Below are 23,407 nucleotides of genomic sequence, written 5' to 3'. Positions count from 1 at the left end.
ATAGTAGACATCAGATGATGGGCAACCAATGAGTAAAAATACTTGTAGGAAAGCGTAGTTGCATGGGTAATTTGCCTTTTCTCTAATACTAAAAAATGCAGTGGTAAGAAATCAAATGTATATAAATATTCACATTAGCCTTATTGTTTGCAAAGGCAATCCAGAATTGTTTGTTATATGCTTTGCCAAAGTAGAAATGTTAAAACTATTTTTAATTAATTTGAATTTTATTTTTTTAGGAAGATGAAGCTAAACAGCGTGCCCTCAATGACATGATGGGAGGTGTTCTGGAGGTTAAGAAAGAAGATATTTTAAGAACGGTGAGTGTCATATGGACATCACATCAGTAAAGCAGTGTTTGACACTATGTAGTAGTAACTGGAGTCCAGGGTATTGATATGCATCTTCTCCTGAAGCAAGTGCATGTAGACAGTAAGTGGCTGAAAGAGATTGGATGAGATTGGTAGCATTGAAATGGAAAAAACGATGAAAAAAAGATGAAAACAATATTATATGAAAAAGTTAGCGTTTTTCGTGATACACAGTGCTTGAGCAAACTAAATGTCATCCAGTTAGGGTTTACATCTACATCTAAGTGTAGCTTATTGGAGAACCATCCAGGATTTCTGTATCCAGCATGAATTCACCAGTAGCTATAGAAAGTTGCAGAAATTCAGAACTGTGTAAAACAGGGAAAAACCTGCGCTCTGTGGACTGAAGATACATCCAGGATTTCATATAAGCAGCATGAATCTACCAGCAGCGGAAGTTAGCAGAAAATCTTCCAAATGAACAGAGAACAGCAGAGCTAAAGAAATGACATCCACTCTTCTGAGGACAAAAACAGAGACAGAGAAGTCCCATTGCATGGGTAGCAATGGGGCTGTGGGCGGTGCTATCCAGTGCTGGCTAACAGCCTTTTGTTGCCAGTGTCGATTATCTCCTGCAGGCAGCTGTATAGCACAACAGTCCAGGAATTCTAAGAATTCTTGTGTCCCTCAATGGGTTCAGTTAAAACAGGGGTCCTCAAACAACGGCCCGCGGGCCACATCCGGCCCGCCAGGGTCCTTGGCCTGACCCGTTCGGGTGTCAAGGCCGGGGAGCTGCAGGCCCCTATCTTTACTATCTCCCGGCCGGTCGTTGTAAAAAAACGGCCAGGAGCTCTCTAAATAAGCCACGCCCACTTGTGCGCGCCTTGCGGCGCGTGCGAGCGGGAAATTCAGTCAATTTAAAAACAGGCAGCGATGCCTGTTAACATACAAGCGATCCGCCGGCTATAGAGCCGGCTGATTGCTTGTATGGGCGGTCGGCCCGGGTCCCCCCTCCCGTTGTCACGCTGAGCCCGAGACCAGCATAGTGCCTCTGTCACAGGGGATCAGAGGGAGTTCGGTACAAGACCTCCCTCAGGTCCCCTCTCCACTGTAAGAATGCGGAAGTGATGTATGTTACATCACTTCCGCATTCTTGTGTCGCTCTCCAGCTTCAGAAGCTGGAGAGAAGCTGAAGCTTTGTCAAAAGTTACACATAAAAAAGTCCCCACCCCTACATACACGCATGCAAACATGCGTCGGGTGCGCATACCTGCGAAAACTACGATTGCGCCCATTACGCCGCACATTTTACATATCGCTGCAGATGTTACATATCGCTGCACATGTTACATATCGCCGTGAACATCGCAGTAAGAGCAATAATTTTAGGGCCACTTAACTAATGAGCTGTAAAAGTTTTTAAAGCGTCGCCTATGGTCAATTTTGGTATGGTCGTTTTTCGTGATTTTGCAAGTGCGCACAGCTTTTAAGCTTGACATGTTTGGTATCTATTTACCCGACGTGACCAAGTCTTTTTTGTTTTACCAAAAAATTGGGTGATAATAAATGTTTCCTAACATAATGTAAAAAAAAACTTGTATTTTTTTTACATTTTCTGTAATTTTCCCGAAATATAGTAAAAAAATAAAACCCGCAGTGGTGATTAAATACCACCAAAAGAAAGCTCTATCTGTCCCCAAAAAATTGTATAAAATTCATTTCAGTACAGCGTTGCAGGACAGAATAAATGTCAATCAAAGTACCGCAGCGCTGAACACTGAAAAATGGCCTGGACAGGAAGGGGGTCTAAACACCTGGTCTTCAAACAGTTAAAATAGGTCCAGCTGCCCTAAACAACATATAGCAATCAATCAAATAAAGCTGCCCGCCCACCCGCGGGGTCCAGGGAGAGATCGTCATTCCGCCGGCCCCGTCTGGGTGTCAGGGAAGACACACAGGCTGTTCCGGAAGTTTGGCAGCTTCTGTGTTCGGCCTGCGCGGCTGCGCCCTTTCATCTCAGTGCGCATGCCGAGGCAAACCAAATGCCTTGGTTCCTTTATCAGCGTAACGCCATTCACACCAGAGCAGCAGCAGCTGGAACGCACAGCAATTGCTCACTAACGTTCCCCCTTTGTTCTGGGACGGGAGGGGGCGTGGCGGTGCGGCACCACAGCCACGCCCCCCCTGTTTTTCAAACTATGATCCGGCCCCCAGCAATGTCTGAGGGACAGTGAACTGGCCCCATGTTTAAAAAGTTTGAGGACCCCTGAGTTAAAATTAAGTTTCCTCATCCCTCGCTTCTGCAGGCTTCCTACACGTCGTGGGAACTGTACCCCCGAAGCAGCTCCTTTTCGGCACTCCTTCCATTAATCGCATTCTAAAGTCATCACATACAATGCAGGACCAGCAGCCCTGCATTGTAAGTGAGAACACCGGGGGCCCACCCACAGCCCGGAGCACCAAATGGGGATGGAGAGCACCAGCTACTGGGGGAGTGAGGAATAAGGTAAGTTAAATTGCTTCTTAATGATACCCTAGGCAAAAATTAGCAGAAGGTTGACCAAGTGAACTTTCTACCCCTTTAATAAATGCTTCCCTATATAAACACTATTGCATTGGATATTAATGGAAGTAATGGCGTGATCATGTTTAAAAGTAGCATGAAGGGGTTTAACAGTAACTTCATAGTCTAAAGGTACAAAAATGGTCAGAAATTGCCCTGCCTGGTATTTGTCAATCCTGGCTAATAAATGTTTTTAGTGATAGGTGGAGGTTGTCAGGCTGAGATAGCCTCTGGCTTTATATTTGCTTTTGTTAGGCCAAACAAGATCTCCCTGTCATGATTTCCGACTTTGTACCCTGGGACTCTACAAGGTTTCCGCTCACTTTGGTTTGTTCCAGCACCTCTTGTTGCATTCTCTCTAATATAACTTAAACATCTAACAGGGTGGTTAGTACCCCCTCATAAACCATGTGTGCAAACCCAGAACCACAAGTGCAGAGTTCTTACCAATGGAGTCCCTACGAGGTATAAGGTGGTTTATCTTTTCAGCATCTACCAAAAAATGTAATTACAGTTTTAGGTGTACTTTCAATTTAGCTATTTGACATTCATACCACCTGGTAAAGGTTAAAAGTATTGTTTGTAAATGAAACTAACAATATTTTATAGCGTAACATGTACTGCTTATCTTGTGCCCCGCAGGAAGTGTCACTTCCAGGATTTATGTCCAAGACTGAGGCAGAATGGACTGAAGAGGAGAAAAAGCAATTCAAAGAGTATGATAAAAAATGTAAGGAGCTGAATGAGGAGAAGGACAAGTATAGGAAGGTAAGCATCAAAATCTGCTGTGCTTTTCTTTTTCTGTTGCTGGTTAGAAAAAGGAGATTGTAACCTGCTGGTTACTAGCAGACCCACAATCTAAATCATTACGGAGTTAATAGCAAAGGATGGTCCCTGCCTGTACTGTAATGCTCTGCCACACATCATCTCAGAAAATGGGAATTCCATTTATATTGTTTTTCAAATTTAAATGCTGAAATGACCCCCTTCTTAATCCTGTCATCATGAGAGCTTATAAACTCATGACCAGCAAATTGAGTGTTAGGTGTGAGAGGTTCCATTTGTTGAACTACTTTTGCAGAGATGTAGAGGGTGAATGTAGAAGTGATGATGCTCTTCTTCAACTGCCTTCTCACCAGCATGCTTATCAAGAGATTGACTAGACAAATCTGCAGGTAAACTAGACACTTACTGTGGAAAGAGTGCCATTGTTGGATCAGATATCACTTTGCTGAGTGTTTGTGCTCAGGCACTTTTAATGTGTATGGATTTTCTACTTGTCGTTATATGATAAGTATTGGCATGGCATCTCTACCATTAGAACTGTGTGGAAGATATTCTTGTTCCGATGATGAGTTTCAGGTGTGTTCCATTGTATTTATTATAGTTTATTTTTTTACTTTTAGATTCTAGAGGCAGAAATGAAAAAGATTCAGACTTCAATAATGGAGACTACCCAGGCGTTTGATGATGCTTTGATGAGACTATTTGAAAAGAAGGTGAAATCGGAAATGGCCATTTACCAGGTAGACTTTACATTTGTTAGCATGCAAAAACTAGTGAATTGTAAGAACAACACTCAAACTGAATGAAAATTAGATATCCTTTCTTTAGTATGTGGCAGCACCTAAAAGGTTCAAATCCCAAATTTTGACTCACATGGTACCGAATGAGCTAAAGTGTTTACATCATTAGCATAGCTGCCCACATTAGCACATGCATAATTGTAATGGTGGAAAAGAAGTGAAACAACATGTGTAATTTAAAAGTAAAGAAGGGAATAATAAAAATAATGGGAAATAAAAAAGTGCTCCCTGGGACTCAAAGACAAATTTCAGTGAGTACATTTCATACTAGTGATGCACCGTTACCGGTTTTTCGGTATCGAGTATGAGTACCGATATTTACATTTCGGTACTCGCTCATACCGAGTACCAATACCAGTACTTCCAGTAGCATAGAGCCGGCTTTCTGGGCAATCAGGAAGCCGGGCAGCGTGTTGTTACCCGCTGCCTGGCTTCTTAATTGCTTAGGAAGCCGGCTCCATGCTGTTTGGCCGACAGCATCCCAGCCAATCAGCATGGAGTCGGCTTCCCGGCCAATCAGGAAGCTGGGAGGCAGGTCATTAACCGCTGCCCAGTTTCCTGATTGGCCAGGAAGTCGTCTCCATGCTGTTTTGCTGGCTAAATGCTGTTTGGCCTGCTTCATGCTGATTGGGTGGGAAGCCGGCTTCCCAGCTAATCAGCATGAAGCCGGCTTCCCGGCCAATCAGGAAGCTAGTTATTACCTGCGGCCCAGCTGTCTGAGTGTCCGGGAAGCCGTCTCAATGTTACCTCGTGGCACTTCCAGTCAGAGGATATCTTCCTCTGACCGGAAGTTCTGGTATCGGGGTAAGTATCGGAGCATTTGGGTGAATACTAGTATCGGTGCATCCTTAATTTCTACCTTTTCCATCCTTGGCATAACGAGATGGGACTAACCATGGCATTATTTGCTTCTGACAAAAACACCACTACCTTACCCCAAAGACTGCATTGCTGATGGCCATTGGCATGCTTGGACTTGTAGTTCCTTAGCTGATAAATATGTGTGGGGTACAGTTCTAGTGGATGTTTATATAATATGGGGGGGAGGGGCGAAAAAAATGTTCTGCCCCGGGCGCCCATAACTCTGGTTACGCCACTGCCAGGATGTCCACTTTATTGTCTGACAGGAGGGACAATCCCACACCCAGCGGAATAAAGCTTAAAGCTGAACTCCAGGCAATCTGCTAAATACACCTCGCCTCTCTCAGTGCTGCTTAATAGGGGTTACAGGAAGATACAATCAAAACATATTCCTATACTTACACTAGCTGCAATAAAATAATGTATTTTCAAAAATACAGAACTGCATAAATTAGTGTTTTCTACTTTGTGGAAATGTGCTTTAATGATTTGTTAAAGTTCTAGCCCTTGCGGTTTGTAAACATACTCTGGCAGAAACTTTGCATAAGGCTTTTTGATTTAATAACGGCTGTAGCCATGTGCAAATAAAATACCAGCAAAGGACAGTCTTCCACAAGGAAATCAAATGCAATACGTGCTGAAGAGGAGCTTTCATCAGACTTTCAGGAACAACCTGTAAATCCCAGACTTGACATGGTTTATGTTTTTTAACCCTGACATCCTGTTCAGTGTATCAGATTAAGAGGATTTTAGGTTCAGAAAAGATGAGATAGCCTACTATGCCTTTAGAGGGTTACACTTTTTATCCCTTGTTTAAATCTTTGTTGTAGAAAAAGCAAGATCGAAGTCAGTGAAGGACCAAAATAATACATTAAGCCTTGAAACTTTTCCGTGGATCTATAATAAGCTTGGAACCTACAAGGTCTTTGAGAACTTCTTTTACCCAATTGTCTTGTAAAGTGAGGCCTTTGGATTTAGGGCTGACCTCTCAGGTTTTGCTCTGTCAGGCTGAGGCTCAAAGGGTTTGGTTGGAGCCAGCCCTCCTGAACTAGGAGATATGGTCTTAGGGGAAGAGTCAAATATCAAAGAGACAGCTTTTGTGCAGGAAACCTCAAAAACCAGCATCTCCAAGGGCTGCAGTGATCTTGTCCTCACCGATATTGACCAACAGAAAGGCATTGATTTAAACTGCTGGAAAAAAGTTAAAGGCACAAAATAAATACAAATAGGGGAGCTATTTCACCTGCCAATGGATTTGTATTTCTCTCCATTCAGTCCTAAGATTTACACAACTGTGTCTGGCAGGGCAAGAGACCTGATTTTTCTCTTCTGCAGTTTAGTAATAGTTACAGGTCTTGCTCTCCCCCCAGCCTGTGATTGGAAAGTAAAAGGAGAAGAAGCAGACTTATAAGCTAATCTCCCTGTCATTATGCTCTCTCCTTCTATTAGCATGTGCTATGTTATCACATTGTAGCTCAACTGATTGGATCCTCTTAACACTTCTTACTCTTCCAATCTGAGCTCTGCTGTACAAGGACTGCAAAAGGCAAGTGGGTAGCCCCACTGCAAGGGTTAAGAATAATTGTGCCCAGAGTTTTTCCTTAATGATGTACTAACAAATAGAGTGCTGAATTCATTTGTGTCTTTTATATTTGCCTGGAGTTAAGCTTTAGAGTTGTTGCGCATGTCAGGATCCACTATTATTTTTTCTCTACTGGTAGAGGTCTTGTACGCCCCTTTGTTTTTGAGGCAATAGCTTTTCATTTCAAAATGAGACAAAGAGACCTTTTAAGCTTTCTTCTGATATTTGTCAGACTCTATTATGTATTTGACTGATTTTTTTCTTTGAGAAATAAAATATAAACCTCAGTAGACTGGTCTGATATGAGAAGCAGAGTCTGATACAGACAGTGAAAGAGGTAGAGACCTCCCGTCTAGACTTCTTAGATGCTCCCACTTGCAATGAGGATTTCCTCTCCTGAAAGGTCTGAGCCGTTCCAGACATCATCCAGAAAGAAAATGAAAGCATATGCAGAGAAATGGTGACATCTTGAGGCTGTGCATACATGAGGCATGTTTTAGACAGACTATCAGGTACATGCTGCTGACAAGATATACCATTCCTGTGTTAAAACCTTCTCTTCTTTTTCTTAGAACGTCAAAAGAATAAAGAAATATGCAAAAGTAAATAGAAAGTCATTAGTCTACTTTCATAATCGTACTATCTCCTATAAAACAATTGTTATAACAATTCCATTAATACTTTGAAAGTCCGCCAGGAAAAGAGAGACTGCAGGAATGAAATAGATTATCACCTGGTCTAATAGCATCCTGGATTCAATTATACCCACAGATCATTCAGTCTAAAGTATGTTATCTGGAGACAATTGCTACTTCCATCTGAATCCTAAGCAGAGCTAACCCACCAACGGCTCAGGGCCGTAGCTACCATGAGGCGAGTGAGGCATTCGCCTCATGTGCAGCTGAGAGGGGGCGCAGCCAGGCCCGGCCTAGCTGCACCCCCTCGCCCCTGTTGCCATGGCAAGCACAGGACGCCATGGCAACAGGGGCGAGGGGGTGCAGCTAGGCCGCGGCTCAGCAGAGAGAAGAGGGGCGGCACAGGCTCCAGCTTCTCTTTGGATCCCTACTGCTCTCCCCGCCTGTATCGATAGAGGCAGCAGGGATCCGATGAATCCGATGAAAAATAGAGTGCTGCAGCCGATGGGGGGGCGGAGGAGGGAGCTCTCACCTCAGGATGAAGTGACAGCGCTCCCTCCACCACCCATCCCCACTGGCTTCAGCGCTCCCTCCCCCCCTATGTACTATGTGTCCCCAGTTACGAATGAACACATTTTTATGCTATTTTTAATTTGTCCACCAGCACATTCTGCGCATGCGCACTGCAATCCTGGAGGTGGGCGCAGGACGTCACATGACGCCGCACTTGTGTCATGTCGGGGGACATCACACGTCTGTTGGGGGGGGGCGGCACAATTTTCTGTTCTTGCTTCAGGCGCAATAGGAGCTAGCTACGGCTCTGTACGTTGAACGGCTAGTAACAAGAAAAAGAAGGATGACCAAAAAAGTCACAGAGACCAAACATGGGACAGCACTTGCACATCATACAATAGGGCTAACAGAAGGCAATACAAAAGCCCTTCTGAAATCATACAGGATACCTTCAAGGTACCTGGAAACGATTAGGCCCCGTTCACACTGAGCGATTTATCGCGCGGTAATTCCCGCGATATCGCTCTCCAATGCAATCTAATGGGGCTCTGTCTGTAGCTGTCGCGGGTCGTGCATCGCTACAGCAGGACCCTTTTTTGGAGCGGATTTTGCCGCGATTCTAGCTTGCTCAATGCAAGCATTTGCGCGATATCGCGACAAACGCACGATATCGCGCAAAATGCAAATCGCGCGACAAACGCGCGATTTGCGAATCGCTCAATGTGAATGGGGCATTAATGAGTACTTTAAAAACACAATTGTCACCCATATCAGCACAAAGGGCTGGAAAAGACCTTTGTTTCTGCCTCAGAAGACAATATAGAATCATAAAGCCTCTGCTTCCCCTTTCTTTTCCAGAATTATGCTTTTATATATTCTAACGTGGGCCACTATGCTAGTTAGGTGAATGCCATATATTTTAACCTGTTATATGCTAAGGAGCGTTAGGGGGGTGGGGATTTTTTTGATTCTGATAAGTAGCAGGTAACACAAGGAAATTGTGTTGCACCTGCAGAGTGCAAAAATAAAATTCATAAAATGTATCTAAAGAGAAAGTGCACTTTGAGAAGAAAAATTATAAGCAACCTAATCACTCTTCTTATCAAACTAGCCAATATAAATACATTGCTCATATGCAGACAAGAGACATAGGAGTTGATTACAGTCTTTCCAAGGTTCACCTCGAGTATAAGCCGTCCCGAATATAAGCCAAGGTACCTAATTTTACCACAAAGAACTGGGAAAAAATATTGACTCGAATATAAGCTGTGGGTTTAGAGGTGCCTGCCCGCTAAATTAGAACCCCACCTGGAGCTCCTCTCGCCTGACCAGCGCGCCGCTGACTCATCCCTGCTCCCCTGCTCCTGACTGGCCGCTGCGGGGTTTTTTTTTCTTACCTCGCCGAGCGTCACCCGGAGACTGCCAGATGACCCCGCTCGGAGCGCCGCCCACCGGAGCAGCAGTGACGCGACGCTCGGCGAGGTAAGTAAGAAGAAAAAAAAAAACATAACGCAAGTTCTCGAGGCGCTGACTCGAGTATAAGCCGAGGGGGGCATTTTTCAGCACAAAAAAATGTGCTGAAAAACTCGGCTTATACTCGAGTATATATGGTAACTTAAAGCCTATCGCTGGGAAAAAACACAAAACTTCCCTTGCAGTGGGGTTGCCTCTGCACTGCAAGGGTTACATTTTCATTTAGGTCTAGGGTATCAGAAAAAGCAGTTTGTCTTACCTGATCCTCGCTCCCCTAGCAGTCAGCACTCTCCTTGCTTCCCCTACACTACAGTTTGTGGATTGTCCCTCAGCTTCCTCATTAACAAAGCGGGGCTATGGTCCCTGCCTTGTACATGATGACGTCAGCAGGCCTATGACCATCGGAGCATAGGGGGCAAAAGGCTGTAGGTGCCAGTTTTGTATCCTGGAGGCAGTCTGCGTGAGTGGGGAATCGGGTAAGTTAATTCTTTTTTCAGGTACCCTAGACCTAAATGAGCCATATAAACTTTGCAGTGCAAGAGCAGCCTCGCTGCAAGTTTTATTTTTCTTTCTGGAATTCAACTTTAAAGAATAGAGAAAAACAATAGCCATCTTTTTTTGTTTCTAAAAATGAGATTCACAGATGCTAAATATTATTCCTCCACTGCAAGCTAAAAAGTCATTATATCCAATAATGAGATTTACAGGTCTATTCAATAAAGGGTGAAGCGTTTGGAGAAGGCAGGAGAAGTGAACAATATAGGACAACATAGCTGATTTGGAACAATTCTCCAATTCAGCTCACTTTCCAGTTCAGCTATGTTGTCCTAGATTGATCACTTCTCCTGCCTTCTCCAAACTCTTCACCCTGTTGTGAATAATCCTGTTAGTTTTTCGGTAGAAGCTGGTGCATTTGGATCCCGCACTGAGTTCTTTAAAACTTTAGCAATAACTTCTCTACACATGAAATATTTGTTTGGGGTAGCCTGGCTCTTTAAATAGTGTGAAACTTGAATTAAGTTCCGTCAATAACTCAACTGCTATTTCATTTTATGTTTATTATTCAGGAAGAGCTGAAAATCAGCAATCTTCTATTCTCCATTTTGATTGAAGAAGAGATAAATACCAGAGTGGCACAATTAAACCAGATCCTGGACAGAAAACGAAAACAAAAGGTTAGAAATGCATTCCTTTTACTTCGATGTATGTCTAAAATGAAAAGTAGTGGACGTTTAGTTGGGCTGCGCCATTTATAATTGGCACTGTGGAATTCCCTCAGGCAGCCAGTGGGCCCCTTGATAGCTGTGATCTGAGTTGTCAAATGATGGTCTATTAATAGACATGGTAGCTTTATACCCTATGATCACTGTGATGGCCATTAATGCTATTAAAAACTCTATCAATATTGATACCTTATTATCATTAAACTGCCAAAAATGAAAATATTGCTTCCCAATAGCTATATACTGTAGATATATAAGGCCTCATTCACACGAGAAAAGGCCGGCACGTACAGCGCCGTGCACGGCCGTATCAGGCAACTTCCGGGAAGCACAGGTGCTGCATGTGATTAGTACGCAGCCATGGTCCTTCTCTATGGGAGTACGCAGCCATATGCCCCCCTACGCTCACCTCAAGTGCAGGCCCGTACGGGTGTGGGTGTCCCGGCTCGGACACAGACAGGATCCATCCTGTCAGCGTACGAGTACGCTCACCCGCACCGACACGGACGTGCAGGGCGGGGGAGCGTGGGGCGGCGTATGGCCCGCACAGTCCCATAGAAGGACAGGGGCTGCGTACTAATCACACGCAGCACCTGTTGTTTCTGGGAGCTGCCTGATACGGCCGTGCATGCAGCACGGAGCTGTACGTGCCGGCCTTTTCTCATGTGAATGAGGCCTAAATGTATTACCACCGTTTAAAGAAAATGTAAATCTGCTATCTACTTTTTAACTATAGAATTGGTTTGCGTATGGACTATTAGATTGCTTCTTCATTTGCTGCCTGCTCTCAACTATGTGTGATCGTGACATAGGCTATGCATGTGTAGACTTGATATGCTCTGTTTTAGACCTCCATCTTTGATTTCCCTAGCTGAACCCCTCTCAATCTATATTCTGCATAACTTTTACTATTGGCTATTCAGCTATAACTGTAGGCATATGGGAGTAAAATAGTAAACCCTTCTGTGAGCATTAAAGATGTTAAGAATTTAGTTACATCGGCAGATACAACTTTGACGGGCAGGTGGAATCCTGTATGAAAGAGCAAAGAGTTTACTGTATGTACACCTTCTATAATTTAAATAAGAGGTACTTTCAGACTACAATCTGTGCGATCCGTCCTTTTCACCTTATCCAGATGAATTACAAAATGTAATTTCTAATGTCTTTTTTTTAAATTCTAGAACCAAACAGCTGAACTAGTTAAGACTTTCAAAGCTGAGGTGGAATCTTTCAGAGAGTCCTATGATGATCTAGTGGCAGAAGATAAGGTAAAAGCCATAAGCCTGTCTTCATGTGGACAAGTGTTCTTTCCCAGTTAATATAATTTCAGTTTGTTTTGGTTTTAGTTGTTAGATCGAGGATTTAAGAAAGAATTTTCAGATGTACTAGCTCACCATGTGGACCAGCTTTACAGACTCTACAAGCGAAGACCAAGGTACTTTTTAGTTATGCTTATGACTGAGAAAGCATAATACAGTATATCTGCAGTGCGGCATTTTGCACCCTTTTGTTCAGTCATGGCACCCTTCAAAGGTAGGTTAAAAAAAGACGCACCGCGGTCTATAAAAGTAGAAAACATTTTAAAAAGTTACATGCCCCCCCCCACCCCCCCAAATCTGACATAGTTTTTTCTCCTTTATATCAGAGCCCCCCTCATTTCACATCAGAGTCTCCCCTTTACATCACAGGCCCCCCTTTCACACCAGGAGTCCTCTTTACATTAGAAGCACCCCTTCACATTAGGGGCCCCTTTTTTACATCAGAAGCCCCACTTTTATATCAGTCACCCCCCCTTCACATTAGAGCTTCCTCTTTGCATCAGGTGCCCCCTTCATATCAGAAGTCTCCCTCACATTAGAGTCCTCAGCCCTCCTTTCACACAGTCCTACCATCACATCAGGAAGCTGAAGCAGCATGGTAGAGGGCTGGAGGGGATAGCAGCCTGGATGGAGGCGAACTTCTGTCCTTTTCTGAATGGATCCCACCCTCCAAAGATTAGCATCATTCGTTTTCATGTTGCTTGCAGCATGCCTGCACCATAGAAAGATATGACGGTGTGTGAAAATTTGAAGACATCCCCGAGGAAGTCGGGGACTCCTCTGTTCTGAAAGGCTGCTCTACTGCACAAAGGTAGTCCTTCAGGAGCAGTGATTAATGGTTTATAGCCAGGACTTATTTCCATGTAAGTGAGACAATAGAACCAACCTCACTAAAAGCATAGTGCAACTTAAATTATTGCAAATCAATGATGAGCGGTGGTTCATAATAACCAACTCTACTCTTGGTTTCATGTTTATGAAAAGTGTATAATGGAACTTAATCACATATTATTTACAATGCACTTTTTAAGTGCACTGATTTCATTGCAAACAGTATCAGAGAAAATACATTCAGATATTTTCAAAGCCACATGGCTATTAGTTTTCAAGAAAATACACTGTACTGTATGTAGTCTTCTTGACTATATAAAATAAATATCAAAAGCAGTGGAAACACAGATCTGCCTACTCTTTTATTTTGAATGTGTTATTTTTGTGAAGCCGCATTATCCAACCAATGGCTATGTACTCATTTCTAGAGTTCAACGCCTCAGGACTCAGACAGAAAATGAGGCCCCATTCGGTGAACGTCCAGCATCAGGCAAAACGTACAGAGATTCAATTGCTCCGCTCATGAAAGCAATGGATGAATTAGATGCTCCAGAACACATGCCAGAAGGGCTCGAACTTCCAGTTTGGGAACGTTTCTGTCTAGCAAGGCGGTCTAAAATGGAATATGAACTGCAGGTTGGCAACCCACATTAACATTTACAAACTGCTTATCATTTATTTTCAGCCAGTGTTTGCTTAATATGATGGTTATGATCTCCATATACTACTGCAATATTTGCATGTGTTTGCAACTCTAAGCCAAATCTGTACATCTAATTCAGTTCTCTAACGAGGAGGTGCTTTTTTTTTTAGAGATTATCCACTGACCGACTATACAGTATAATCACTTCACCATTGTTTATTCTACTGTATCATTTCAGGTTTGGTTGAAACTGGCTAAAATGTGTCATGTGATTGTTGTTCCCTGGGCAGTAATCCTTTTTACATTTAAATGAGCTTTCCTTATAGTTATAAATAATAATTCAATAAAACAAAAATTTTCAAAAATGCTGTGATATTTTAGTTATAGGTTTAACCTAATGGACATAAACAGCCTGACTTATTATAATTTGGATATTCCATGTATGAGGTCTCCCTGCTATAGTTCCCGATTGTTTGGATTGACCCTTTAAACCCGGCATGTCAAACCCAAGTCTTGGGACAGGTCACAAAGATGGTCGCACCTTCATTAACATTGACAGATATAAATATTAATTGGGAATATTTAAATACAAACTTTTACTTACTCCAATTCACTGACCAACTGCACATTCTTTAGCTCAATTTAACTGAGCAACACCTTTACTAACTCAAATTCAGTGGCCAACACCCTTTTCAGTTCCCATTCACTTCAGAGCTCTATTTTTTTCAGTGTGAAGTCACTGCCCAATGCTCCCTATCTACCCAACCACCTTTACACTTTTTAAAATCACACTCAGACTGCCACAGCGGCTCTGGTATACACAGGCATGATGTGTATCTTGTTTCACTATACTTCCAGATGAGCAGGCAGCTGTGACAGACAGGTGGTGGGTAAGTACTACCTGCATCCCACTCCGACACCATGGCTGGCTCATCCTCACCACTGGGTCAGTGCTATATTCCCCGCTCACAAAGCCTGCCCGGGAGATTCTCCAGTGGTGTCAAACATGCTGCCTGCCATCCTTGTGTGGCCCTCAAGCATCCTTCTTCAACCATAAACGATCTCCTATGTCTGTTAAATGTCCAGACAGGGGAATCCTCAGTGACCCACAGGGAATGTGCATGTGGACTGCATGTTTGACACCTTTACTATAAGAGGCAATCCAGTCTTAACGGTCCCCATAGCCCTTACTGTAATTATACCTACACTATATGGCACACTTACTTCCCAAAGCGCCATTCTACATTGATGCAATGTCTGTGCTCACCCTTTTTGCTCCACCACCGCCACTGACATCTTCTCCAGGTCTCTTCTGTGCCAGCAGTCTTCAATCTTTATTATTTAACCACAGATGACATGGCTGTGCATATCCATGGGAGTTACTTTATCCTGGCACTCTGCTTTTTTTCTGCTCTGGCTGTGCATCTGCTACAGCCAATGTAGGATTAGAAAAAACTGCTATCAGGAAGAAGACAGACATATGGAGTCTATTTTGCCCTAAAAGCCAACCTGCTAGCAAATTTAATTTTAGTTCCACTTCAAATATTTTTTTTAAATCTTCCATAGGTTCATCTGTTGTTGAAAATTAAACCATTATGCTGGCCATGCACACGCTGATCTTGGGGCAGTTACAATCACTTTCAAACAGTTTTGATTGCAACAAAGATCAAAAATATTAAAGCAACTTATCACCAACTGCCTTGATCTGTTTGATTCTTCAAATACCATTTGTAAATATATAATTATGAAATGTAGAACTGTTGAAATACTGACAACAGTTATGGCTTTACTTGCAAACATCAAAAACTTGTAGGAGAGAATAGGGTAGGATTTTCAACATTTTATTTGTTTATATAATGTATTATGTGTCAGTTATATTAACTGTACTTGTGCCTTCTGCTGGTTTAGGTGAAGCGAAAGGCGCAGATACTGGCTGAAATGCAGGAGTTTCTTTATAAGAGGATAGAAGATGATGAGAAGACACGGCAGGACATTGAGAATATTATGCAAGATCTTAACATGTAACTATAATGTAACATATTAATGTGGTCTTAACATTCTTTATCGGAGCCCATAGCTGAGTGCATGTCTGTGTGTGTGCTTAAAGTGAACCTGTCAATCTGTCCTTTTTTCTTAGTCAGCACTATAGTTTTAGTGTCAGAGGGGAGAACACTTTATCACTACTGAACATGTCCAGGCACTTCCTACTATAGGTCGACAATGTTTCATCCCCATCTCCCAATTGTGCTCCTGCTTTATCACACTGCCACACAGACTACAAGTGGCCATTTCAGCACACATTAAACATGGGTGCTGAAATCTATCCATGGGTCATGGATAGAGTGTATGTAGGTAGACAGGAAGTGGCTGCAAAGAGTCTGCATCGATCAGCAGCACTGGGATGCAACAATGCATGAAAAAAAGTAGTATTGATGAAAATAAATTGTTTTATTACACAGTGCTTCAACAAACTAAATATCATCCAGTTTGCTTTAACATCTACTTAGATGCAAACATTAGTGATGAGCCTAGACGTGTGCAGTCAGCTGGAGAGCAGAGTTTTTGCAGCAGTGTTCTCTGCAAAGAGAACCAAAGATCGAAGTTGAAACTTTCTGGAGTTCCCCTTTAAGACCTCTTCAAGAGGTCTTGTTTTAAACAATCTCACATACTGATTAAATTCTGTCACACCATATGCAGAATAATGGCTTGTGCACACATAGATCACAGATCTGTCTCTCCTTTGTGAGACGGATTGAAGAGGAGGAGGAGCACAGATAGCAGAAGAGAACTGCACAGAGAACTATTATTTTCTTTGTATGGATTGATTTGCTGTAAACCAGGAGTCTCAAAGTACCGACCCGCGGACCAACTCCGGCCCGCGAGCCGGTACTATGTGGCCCGCAGCCAGCTGACACGTCGGGCACACAGTCACAGACCGCGTGCCCGACTTGAGGGAGTAGCTGCACGTTCTGCATCTCTGTCGGATGCAGACCACAGAGCTGCTTCTGTCAGTTCTGAGCTCCGGTCCAATGATGGATGATCAGCAATTGCCTGGCCAGGAAGGGGGTCTAAACACCTGGTCTTGAAGTGGTTAAAGGAAAGGAGGGAGTGTATTATGTGTTCTGGGGGCTTGGGAGGGGGGGAGTTTAATATGTGTTCTGGGGGCTTGGAAGGGAGGGAGGGGGAAGTTTATTATTATATGTACTGGGGGCAGTGTATTAAATGTGTGCGGGGGGCTTGGAAGGGGGGTTAAGTGTATTATGTGTGTGCGTGGGGGGCTGTATTATTATGTGTGAGGGGGGATTCCTGTGTCACAAACTTGCGTTTTCCTGCACAGGAATCCCTAATCCGACATTTACATGCAGCAACTGTCACCCATTCAAGTTAATGATTAGGTGACAGCCGCTGCATGTACATGCCTGCATACCGCATGTAAATCGTATGTGATATGATTACATGCAGTTACAAAAACAATCACTATCCCTGGATAAACAATCAGGTATCCAGGGAGAGTGATTGATTCCTAACAGCATGTAATCATATCACATATGATTACATGCGTTGTGCAGGCATTTACATGCAGCAGCTGTCACCTGACCATTCATTTGAATGCTTGTAACATGTGCATACATTAAAACTGGTACCATATATTGTAGCGGCCCCCACGGGACTAAGAAATGTGTCCAGTAGCCCCCGACTAAATTGAGTTTGAGACCCCTGGTGTAAACCCTCAACCTACATGAGCCAAAAGCAGAAAAATGTTGAAAAAAACATTGCTGTGTTAAAAAACACTGAATTGAAATAAAATAAGTAGGCTCCCATGGCTTACCTCTCCCTTTAAAATGATAGTCGCCTGGCTGTCACTGTGATCCTCTAGCTATAGTACTTTCTGAATCACTGATCTGGAACAAATATGCTGATCCTAACTTCTGATATTACTCTTTCTTGACTCGCTACTTGTTCAGTGTCAGTGACTCAGAAACTATTCAGTCAGTAACAGCCAGGAAGCTAGCATTTATAGATGGAGGTCAGTAACACCATCCTACATATTTTTATCAATACAAGTATCTAATAACAGCAATTCCTGATTGACTCAATATCTTGAGGGCCTGTGTTAAAAGGCTTGTGTTGGCTTCAAATAGATTTTGCATTCCCATACAAGCCTATAGGAACGCAAAACCTGCTTTAGCAGGTCAGGAGAAGGTTTACTGCAGGTTAATTTGACCTGTTGATGAATTCTGAATGATTTCAGAAGTGTTTCACACTGATGCCCAAGCCCGGAGCCCGTCCACACAGGCCCTTATTGTATCAGATAGGGTTAAGGCCTGGTCCACACATGGGCATTTTACAGCGCTGATCGACGCTGTAAAACGCCCAGCAAGTGAAATCCCATTATTTCCTATGGGTATGGTTCCCACCTGGGCGTATTTCAGCGCGTAGGAACGCCCTACACCCAAAGAAGTACAGGAGCTTCTTTGGGGCGTATTTTACGTGCGTATACATTAGGATACAGCTGGATAGCCCTCGTAAACGCGAGTTTGACGCGCGGTTTGTTGACCGCAAATCGCGGTAAACGCGCGACCCGAAACGCCTAAGGGCTTGTTCACACCAAATGCAGACCAGATCTGCATGCGTTTTTGCACACGCAGTGCAGTGGGTTGTGCTGCGTTTTTGGCCGCGTTTTTGATGCATTCCGGGCCGGTTTTGGTAAAATGGGTTTCAGTGTGTTCCAGGGCATTTGCATGCGTTTTTTATGCGTTTGCAGAGCTTTCCAGAGCAGGTAAAATAGGGCTTGCTGCAGTTTTTTTACATGCTCTGGAACTGAACGCTGCGTTGTGAACTAGAGCCCAAAATACAATTGGAATACATTGGCTGCAGTTTTGATCCGGTCTGCAACTGCTCTGCTCTGCACCTGCTCCGCGCTTGGTGTGAACAAGGCCTCATTCAATAGGGAAATACAAGGGCAGTAACAACGTTCAAATTAAGCCATAGCAGCCCATGCAAATGAAACATTCACTGATATAATTAAGGTACTACTGGCCACGGTATTCTTTTTTTAATTAGCCCAACAATAATTCTATTGACTTATAATAATAGTTTTTTTCACATCTTATCATTGCAGTCTACGAAATGCAAAAATGAAGTTTCTGTTAGATTTGACCGTCCAGTTCATACTTAAACAGGGACAAGTGGAAGTGGAAAATTCAGATTTAATGCCTAATTTTGCTGATGCGATACTGCTGCACAGGAATGTCATTGAAGATTTGAATAGCAGCATACGGGTAAATGACAATCCTAATATGAGTGCTTGTCTGTGGGGTGTGAGGATGATTTCAAGGTGTTCTTATCTGCTTGGGATTCATATATGTGATGTTGAAGCCCAACTCGTTGCAGATTTTTTTTTATTAAAGAGTTTAAAACAGAAATGCTGCTCTGGCTGCAATACTCACCACCTCTTGAGTGCTATCCCCCACAGTAATTCCCTTCTGCCACTAGATATCATCGGTGTTCCGAGCTGCTTGTGACTTCAGAGCGTCATGGACCCGCCTCCTGATGGGGTGTCACCATGGTGCTTGTACTCACATCAGCACCGATTTCTGTATCATTGAGGACTGCCCACCAAGAGAAGTCATATGTGTGACACACGACCAGCCTAAAGACTGTGGGGGAAGCCTCTAGCTCAGAGTTGAGCTTTATGGTATTGTTTTCCAGCATGGTTTTAATCTTTTTTTTTGCCCGTTATATTCCAGGTATATAGGAAATAAATATATTGTTCCCTTTTCATATATATGGAGGTTCTGGCAACCAAATTACAAAAGAGTTATCAAAGGCAACTTACAAGTACAACTTGCATATACACAGTATGATCCCATAACACTAACTGTTTTATTTTCTTAAACTGTCCCATACATTTACCTAGGGCCTGGGAGAACAGAAAATTGCCATCATGGTGGAAAGCAAAGATTTCCGTAAAGGAATCTTTCAGCTTGAGTGGGAACACAAGAAGATCCAAATGGAGATGGAAGACTTGAAAAAGAAATCTCGGGACATTACGATGCTTCGTGTGACTAAAGACATTCAGACCGTATGACACTTTCAAAATACTTTTTATTAGGATTATTTAGAAAATAACAAAGTAAAATATCTGTAAATTATTATATCTATTATTTAAATGGAAACAGGCAGATCTAACGATTTCAGTGTTTAAAACTAGTTATATCGTACCATATTTACAATCAATGAATGGAGCAAAGTCTGGAATTTAGGTGATACCCTTTTATTGGCTAATTTAAAGTTACACTAAACTCAGGAGTTAAATCTTAAAAATGCATTCAAGTACCTTAGCTATTAAAGGAGAACTATGAGATGAGTGATTTCCACTCACCTCATAGTTCTAGCCGACCTGTGACAATGAGACTGTCACAGGTCGGCTCAGTAGATCAGGAGGTGAGCGAACAGATACCGGCGTTCGCTCACCTCTCGATCCTGTCACGGCTCTCTGCCGTGACAGGGGAGGGGCTGGATTCCCCCCTCCCCGCTCCGATCCGCCAGCGCTGACTGGCGGAAAGGACAGGGGGCGGGTACAGCTGGCTCTGCCTCTAGATAGGCAGAGCCAGCTGTCACTCACGCAGCTGGGCAGATCTCAACATCGAGCTGTAGCTCGCGGTATACTGAGCTTAGGGTAACGGGAGGACGCTAGTTTGTGTCCTCCCGTTACCCTAAGGAGAACTATGGGGAAAAGCTCTGACCCCATAGTTCTCCTTTAACAGAAATGTATGTTATTTGTATATCACTCAGCTGTAGATCCTCAAATCATCTCTGAGTTGTGATGTGATAGCCGTCAGCTTGCAGTGTGGCCACTTATGATGTGATAGCCGTCAGCCTGCAGTGTGGCCAGTTGTGATGTGATAGCCGTCAGCCTGCAGTGTGGCCAGTTGGGATGTGATAGCCGTCAGCCTGCAGTGTGGCCAGTTGGGATGTGATAGCCGTCAGCCTGCAGTGTGGCCAGTTGGGATGTGATAGCCGTCAGCCTGCAGTGTGGCCAGTTGGGATGTGATAGCCGTCAGCCTGCAGTGTGGCCAGTTGGGATGTGATAGCCGTCAGCCTGCAGTGTGGCCAGTTGGGATGTGATAGCCGTCAGCCTGCAGTGTGGCCAGTTGGGATGTGATAGCCGTCAGCCTGCAGTGTGGCCAGTTGGGATGTGATAGCCGTCAGCCTGCAGTGTGGCCAGTTGGGATGTGATAGCCGTCAGCCTGCAGTGTGGCCAGTTGGGATGTGATAGCCGTCAGCCTGCAGTGTGGCCAGTTGGGATGTGATAGCCGTCAGCCTGCAGTGTGGCCAGTTGGGATGTGATAGCCGTCAGCCTGCAGTGTGGCCAGTTGGGATGTGATAGCCGTCAGCCTGCAGTGTGGCCAGTTGGGATGTGATAGCCGTCAGCCTGCAGTGTGGCCAGTTGGGATGTGATAGCCGTCAGCCTGCAGTGTGGCCAGTTGGGATGTGATAGCCGTCAGCCTGCAGTGTGGCCAGTTGGGATGTGATAGCCGTCAGCCTGCAGTGTGGCCAGTTGGGATGTGATAGCCGTCAGCCTGCAGTGTGGTGTGTGATTTAGCTTCCAATGGTAGCACATTAAGGACGGAGTCCACTCGCTTACCACGTCTTTTTAAGGGCTTCTTTGCCCACTTTTATTATTTCAAACATAAAAGTCCACACAGGTGTTTCCCTCGCAGGGGTCTTCAAACACAGTACAGCAAAATAAGTCCCTCCATCTTCAGGTTATCACAAAAAACCTCTCCCAAACAGGCTGCATCCCACAGACTTGCCTTGGTGGAGCCCTCCTGACTCCTGGACAGACACCTCCCTTGTCTTCCAACTGGAACCCCTGAACATCAGCCAGAACCCTTTTCATAAGGGCTGTGCACAGGTGTGCAATCATTCGGTGCTGGTCACCACTAAAGCCCGGACCCAGGAATGGAGATTTCTTCCCTCCCAGTTCTCTTAGCAATCTCCCGGCTCCAGGATCCCAACTATAATCCAGAAAACCCGTATTGAATTGTAAAGCCAGCTCTTTCCTGGTAAAAGTACATTCCTGAAGCCGCTCAGCCCCTCTTGCTGGGAGTCCTGGGTGACTTTGATGCCACATTATACCGTGGTATTGCCACGCAATGCCACAGTGGCCAGTTGTGATGTGATAGCCGTCAGCCTGCAGTGTGGCCAGTTGTGAGGTCTATGCACATGCTAATAGTTATGCTAAAAAATATAAATAAAACAATTATATTTCTAATAAAGTAAATATGTAATAATTATAAATATAAAATATTTCTCATTCATATCCACATTCCCAGCCAGCAGATAAATCTCTAGGTTTCCTTTTACATATTTACCAGGTTTAACTTAACTGCTTTGTTGAAACAAAAGCCTGTGTATGAAGCTCAATAGCTAAATGGTAGAGTTATACACACAGATAAATGAGTCAAAGAAAAGGCAAACTCCCCTTCTCTCCATGCTCTTTTCATACAGCCCTATTCATATTTAAGTATAGAAAGTCAGTGTGAAACAGCTTCTGCTATATTTCCTTTTTAGAAAATCCATATTTCTTGGTAGTATTGGTGTCAAGGGTGCACCCTGTAGTAAAGGTGTACTTGTAAAATAAAAATGCTTATTTTCCAAATACACTAATAATCATAAACAAAGCAGCTAAAAAAATAAAATGGATCCAAACCCTTTATCTTTTCCCTTAAAGGAGAACTATGGGGTTAGGGCTTTTCCCCATAGTTCTCCTTAGGGTAACAGGAGGACACAAACTAGCGTCCTCCCATCACCCTAAGCTCAGTATACCGCGAGCTACAGCTTGCGGTATACTGAGACGCCGCAGCTGAAGCGGATCCCAACAATTATGTCTGGATCCGCCCAGCTGTGTGACTGACAGCTGGCTCTGCCTATCTAAAGGCAGAGCCAGCTGTTCCTGCCTCCGTTCCGCCAGTCAGCGATGGAGGATCGGAGCGGGGAGGGGGGAATCCAGTCCCTCCCCTGTCACGGCAGAGAGCCGTGACAGGATCGAGAGGTGAGCGAACGCCGGTTCGCTCACCTCCCGATCTACTGAGCCGACCTGTGACAGTCTCATTGTCACAGGTCGGCTAGAACTATGATGTGAGTGAAAAGCACTCACCTCATAGTTCTCCTTTTAAACACACAACTGCATTTTAGTACACTGCACAGATCAACAGATTCTGCGAGGGATCTGTTATTTTTCCAGCATAGGTCTGAAGCAAGGAACGCAAGCATTTGATTGTCTATTACTAACGTGTCTAATGTCCTATGAGTATTCTCTGTAACATAAGCATACTACATTTGAACATCCCAAAAAGCCACAGATGCTGTAGCATGTACTAAATTTAAACAAAGGTTATTCTTGGAAGATAGCGATGAATGCAATCCTGCGGAAAGTAATACAGACTTGAAATGTTGTCTATTGTCCATCGTCTGTTTAGTCAACAGGTATTTCTATTTTTGTTGTTACACAGTTTCTCAATGAATCAAATTATGACAGGCGCTTAGCTAACCAGATACTGGTCCTGGAAGAGACTATCAATGTCGAAGAAAAGGTACGTTTAAAAGGGCTAAGTATTTTTCTATGAATAATTATGTAGAAGCTCTCAGTGGGGCTGGACAAGTCCAGATGAATGTGAATAACTACAACTATCTATACCAGTGGTGGCGAACCTATGGCACGCGTGCCAGGGAGGGCACGTGGGGCCCTCTCTGCTGGCACGCAAGCCCAGGTTCAGGGACCACCAATGGAAATAGATCCGACCGACCCGGATCGCCTCAGTACGCGATCCGGGCCAGTCACAATCAGGCAACGGC

The 23,407-nt window shown here is 43.8% G+C and overlaps 1 protein-coding gene across 1 annotated transcript in view; it reads left to right on the top strand.

Moving 5' to 3' along the window:
* CFAP43 (cilia and flagella associated protein 43) overlaps positions 1 to 23,407 on the top strand; it is a 75,039-nt gene that overhangs the window by 48,033 nt on the left and 3,599 nt on the right. Inside the window, exons 26-36 of the mRNA XM_018552402.1 lie at positions 240 to 320; positions 3,517 to 3,642; positions 4,281 to 4,400; positions 10,592 to 10,699; positions 11,932 to 12,018; positions 12,097 to 12,185; positions 13,329 to 13,536; positions 15,452 to 15,564; positions 18,666 to 18,825; positions 19,464 to 19,628; positions 23,065 to 23,145. Of these exons, the coding sequence (XP_018407904.1) occupies positions 240 to 320; positions 3,517 to 3,642; positions 4,281 to 4,400; positions 10,592 to 10,699; positions 11,932 to 12,018; positions 12,097 to 12,185; positions 13,329 to 13,536; positions 15,452 to 15,564; positions 18,666 to 18,825; positions 19,464 to 19,628; positions 23,065 to 23,145 (1,338 nt within the window). The remainder of the gene's footprint in view (positions 1 to 239; positions 321 to 3,516; positions 3,643 to 4,280; positions 4,401 to 10,591; positions 10,700 to 11,931; positions 12,019 to 12,096; positions 12,186 to 13,328; positions 13,537 to 15,451; positions 15,565 to 18,665; positions 18,826 to 19,463; positions 19,629 to 23,064; positions 23,146 to 23,407) is intronic.

This window comes from Nanorana parkeri, unplaced genomic scaffold (assembly GCF_000935625.1).
Source record: "Nanorana parkeri isolate BGI_ZX_2015 unplaced genomic scaffold, ASM93562v1 scaffold87, whole genome shotgun sequence".
NCBI lineage: Eukaryota > Metazoa > Chordata > Amphibia > Anura > Dicroglossidae > Nanorana > Nanorana parkeri.
Note: the sequence above shows the minus strand (reverse complement) of the source record. Positions and strands in the feature narration are given on the sequence as shown.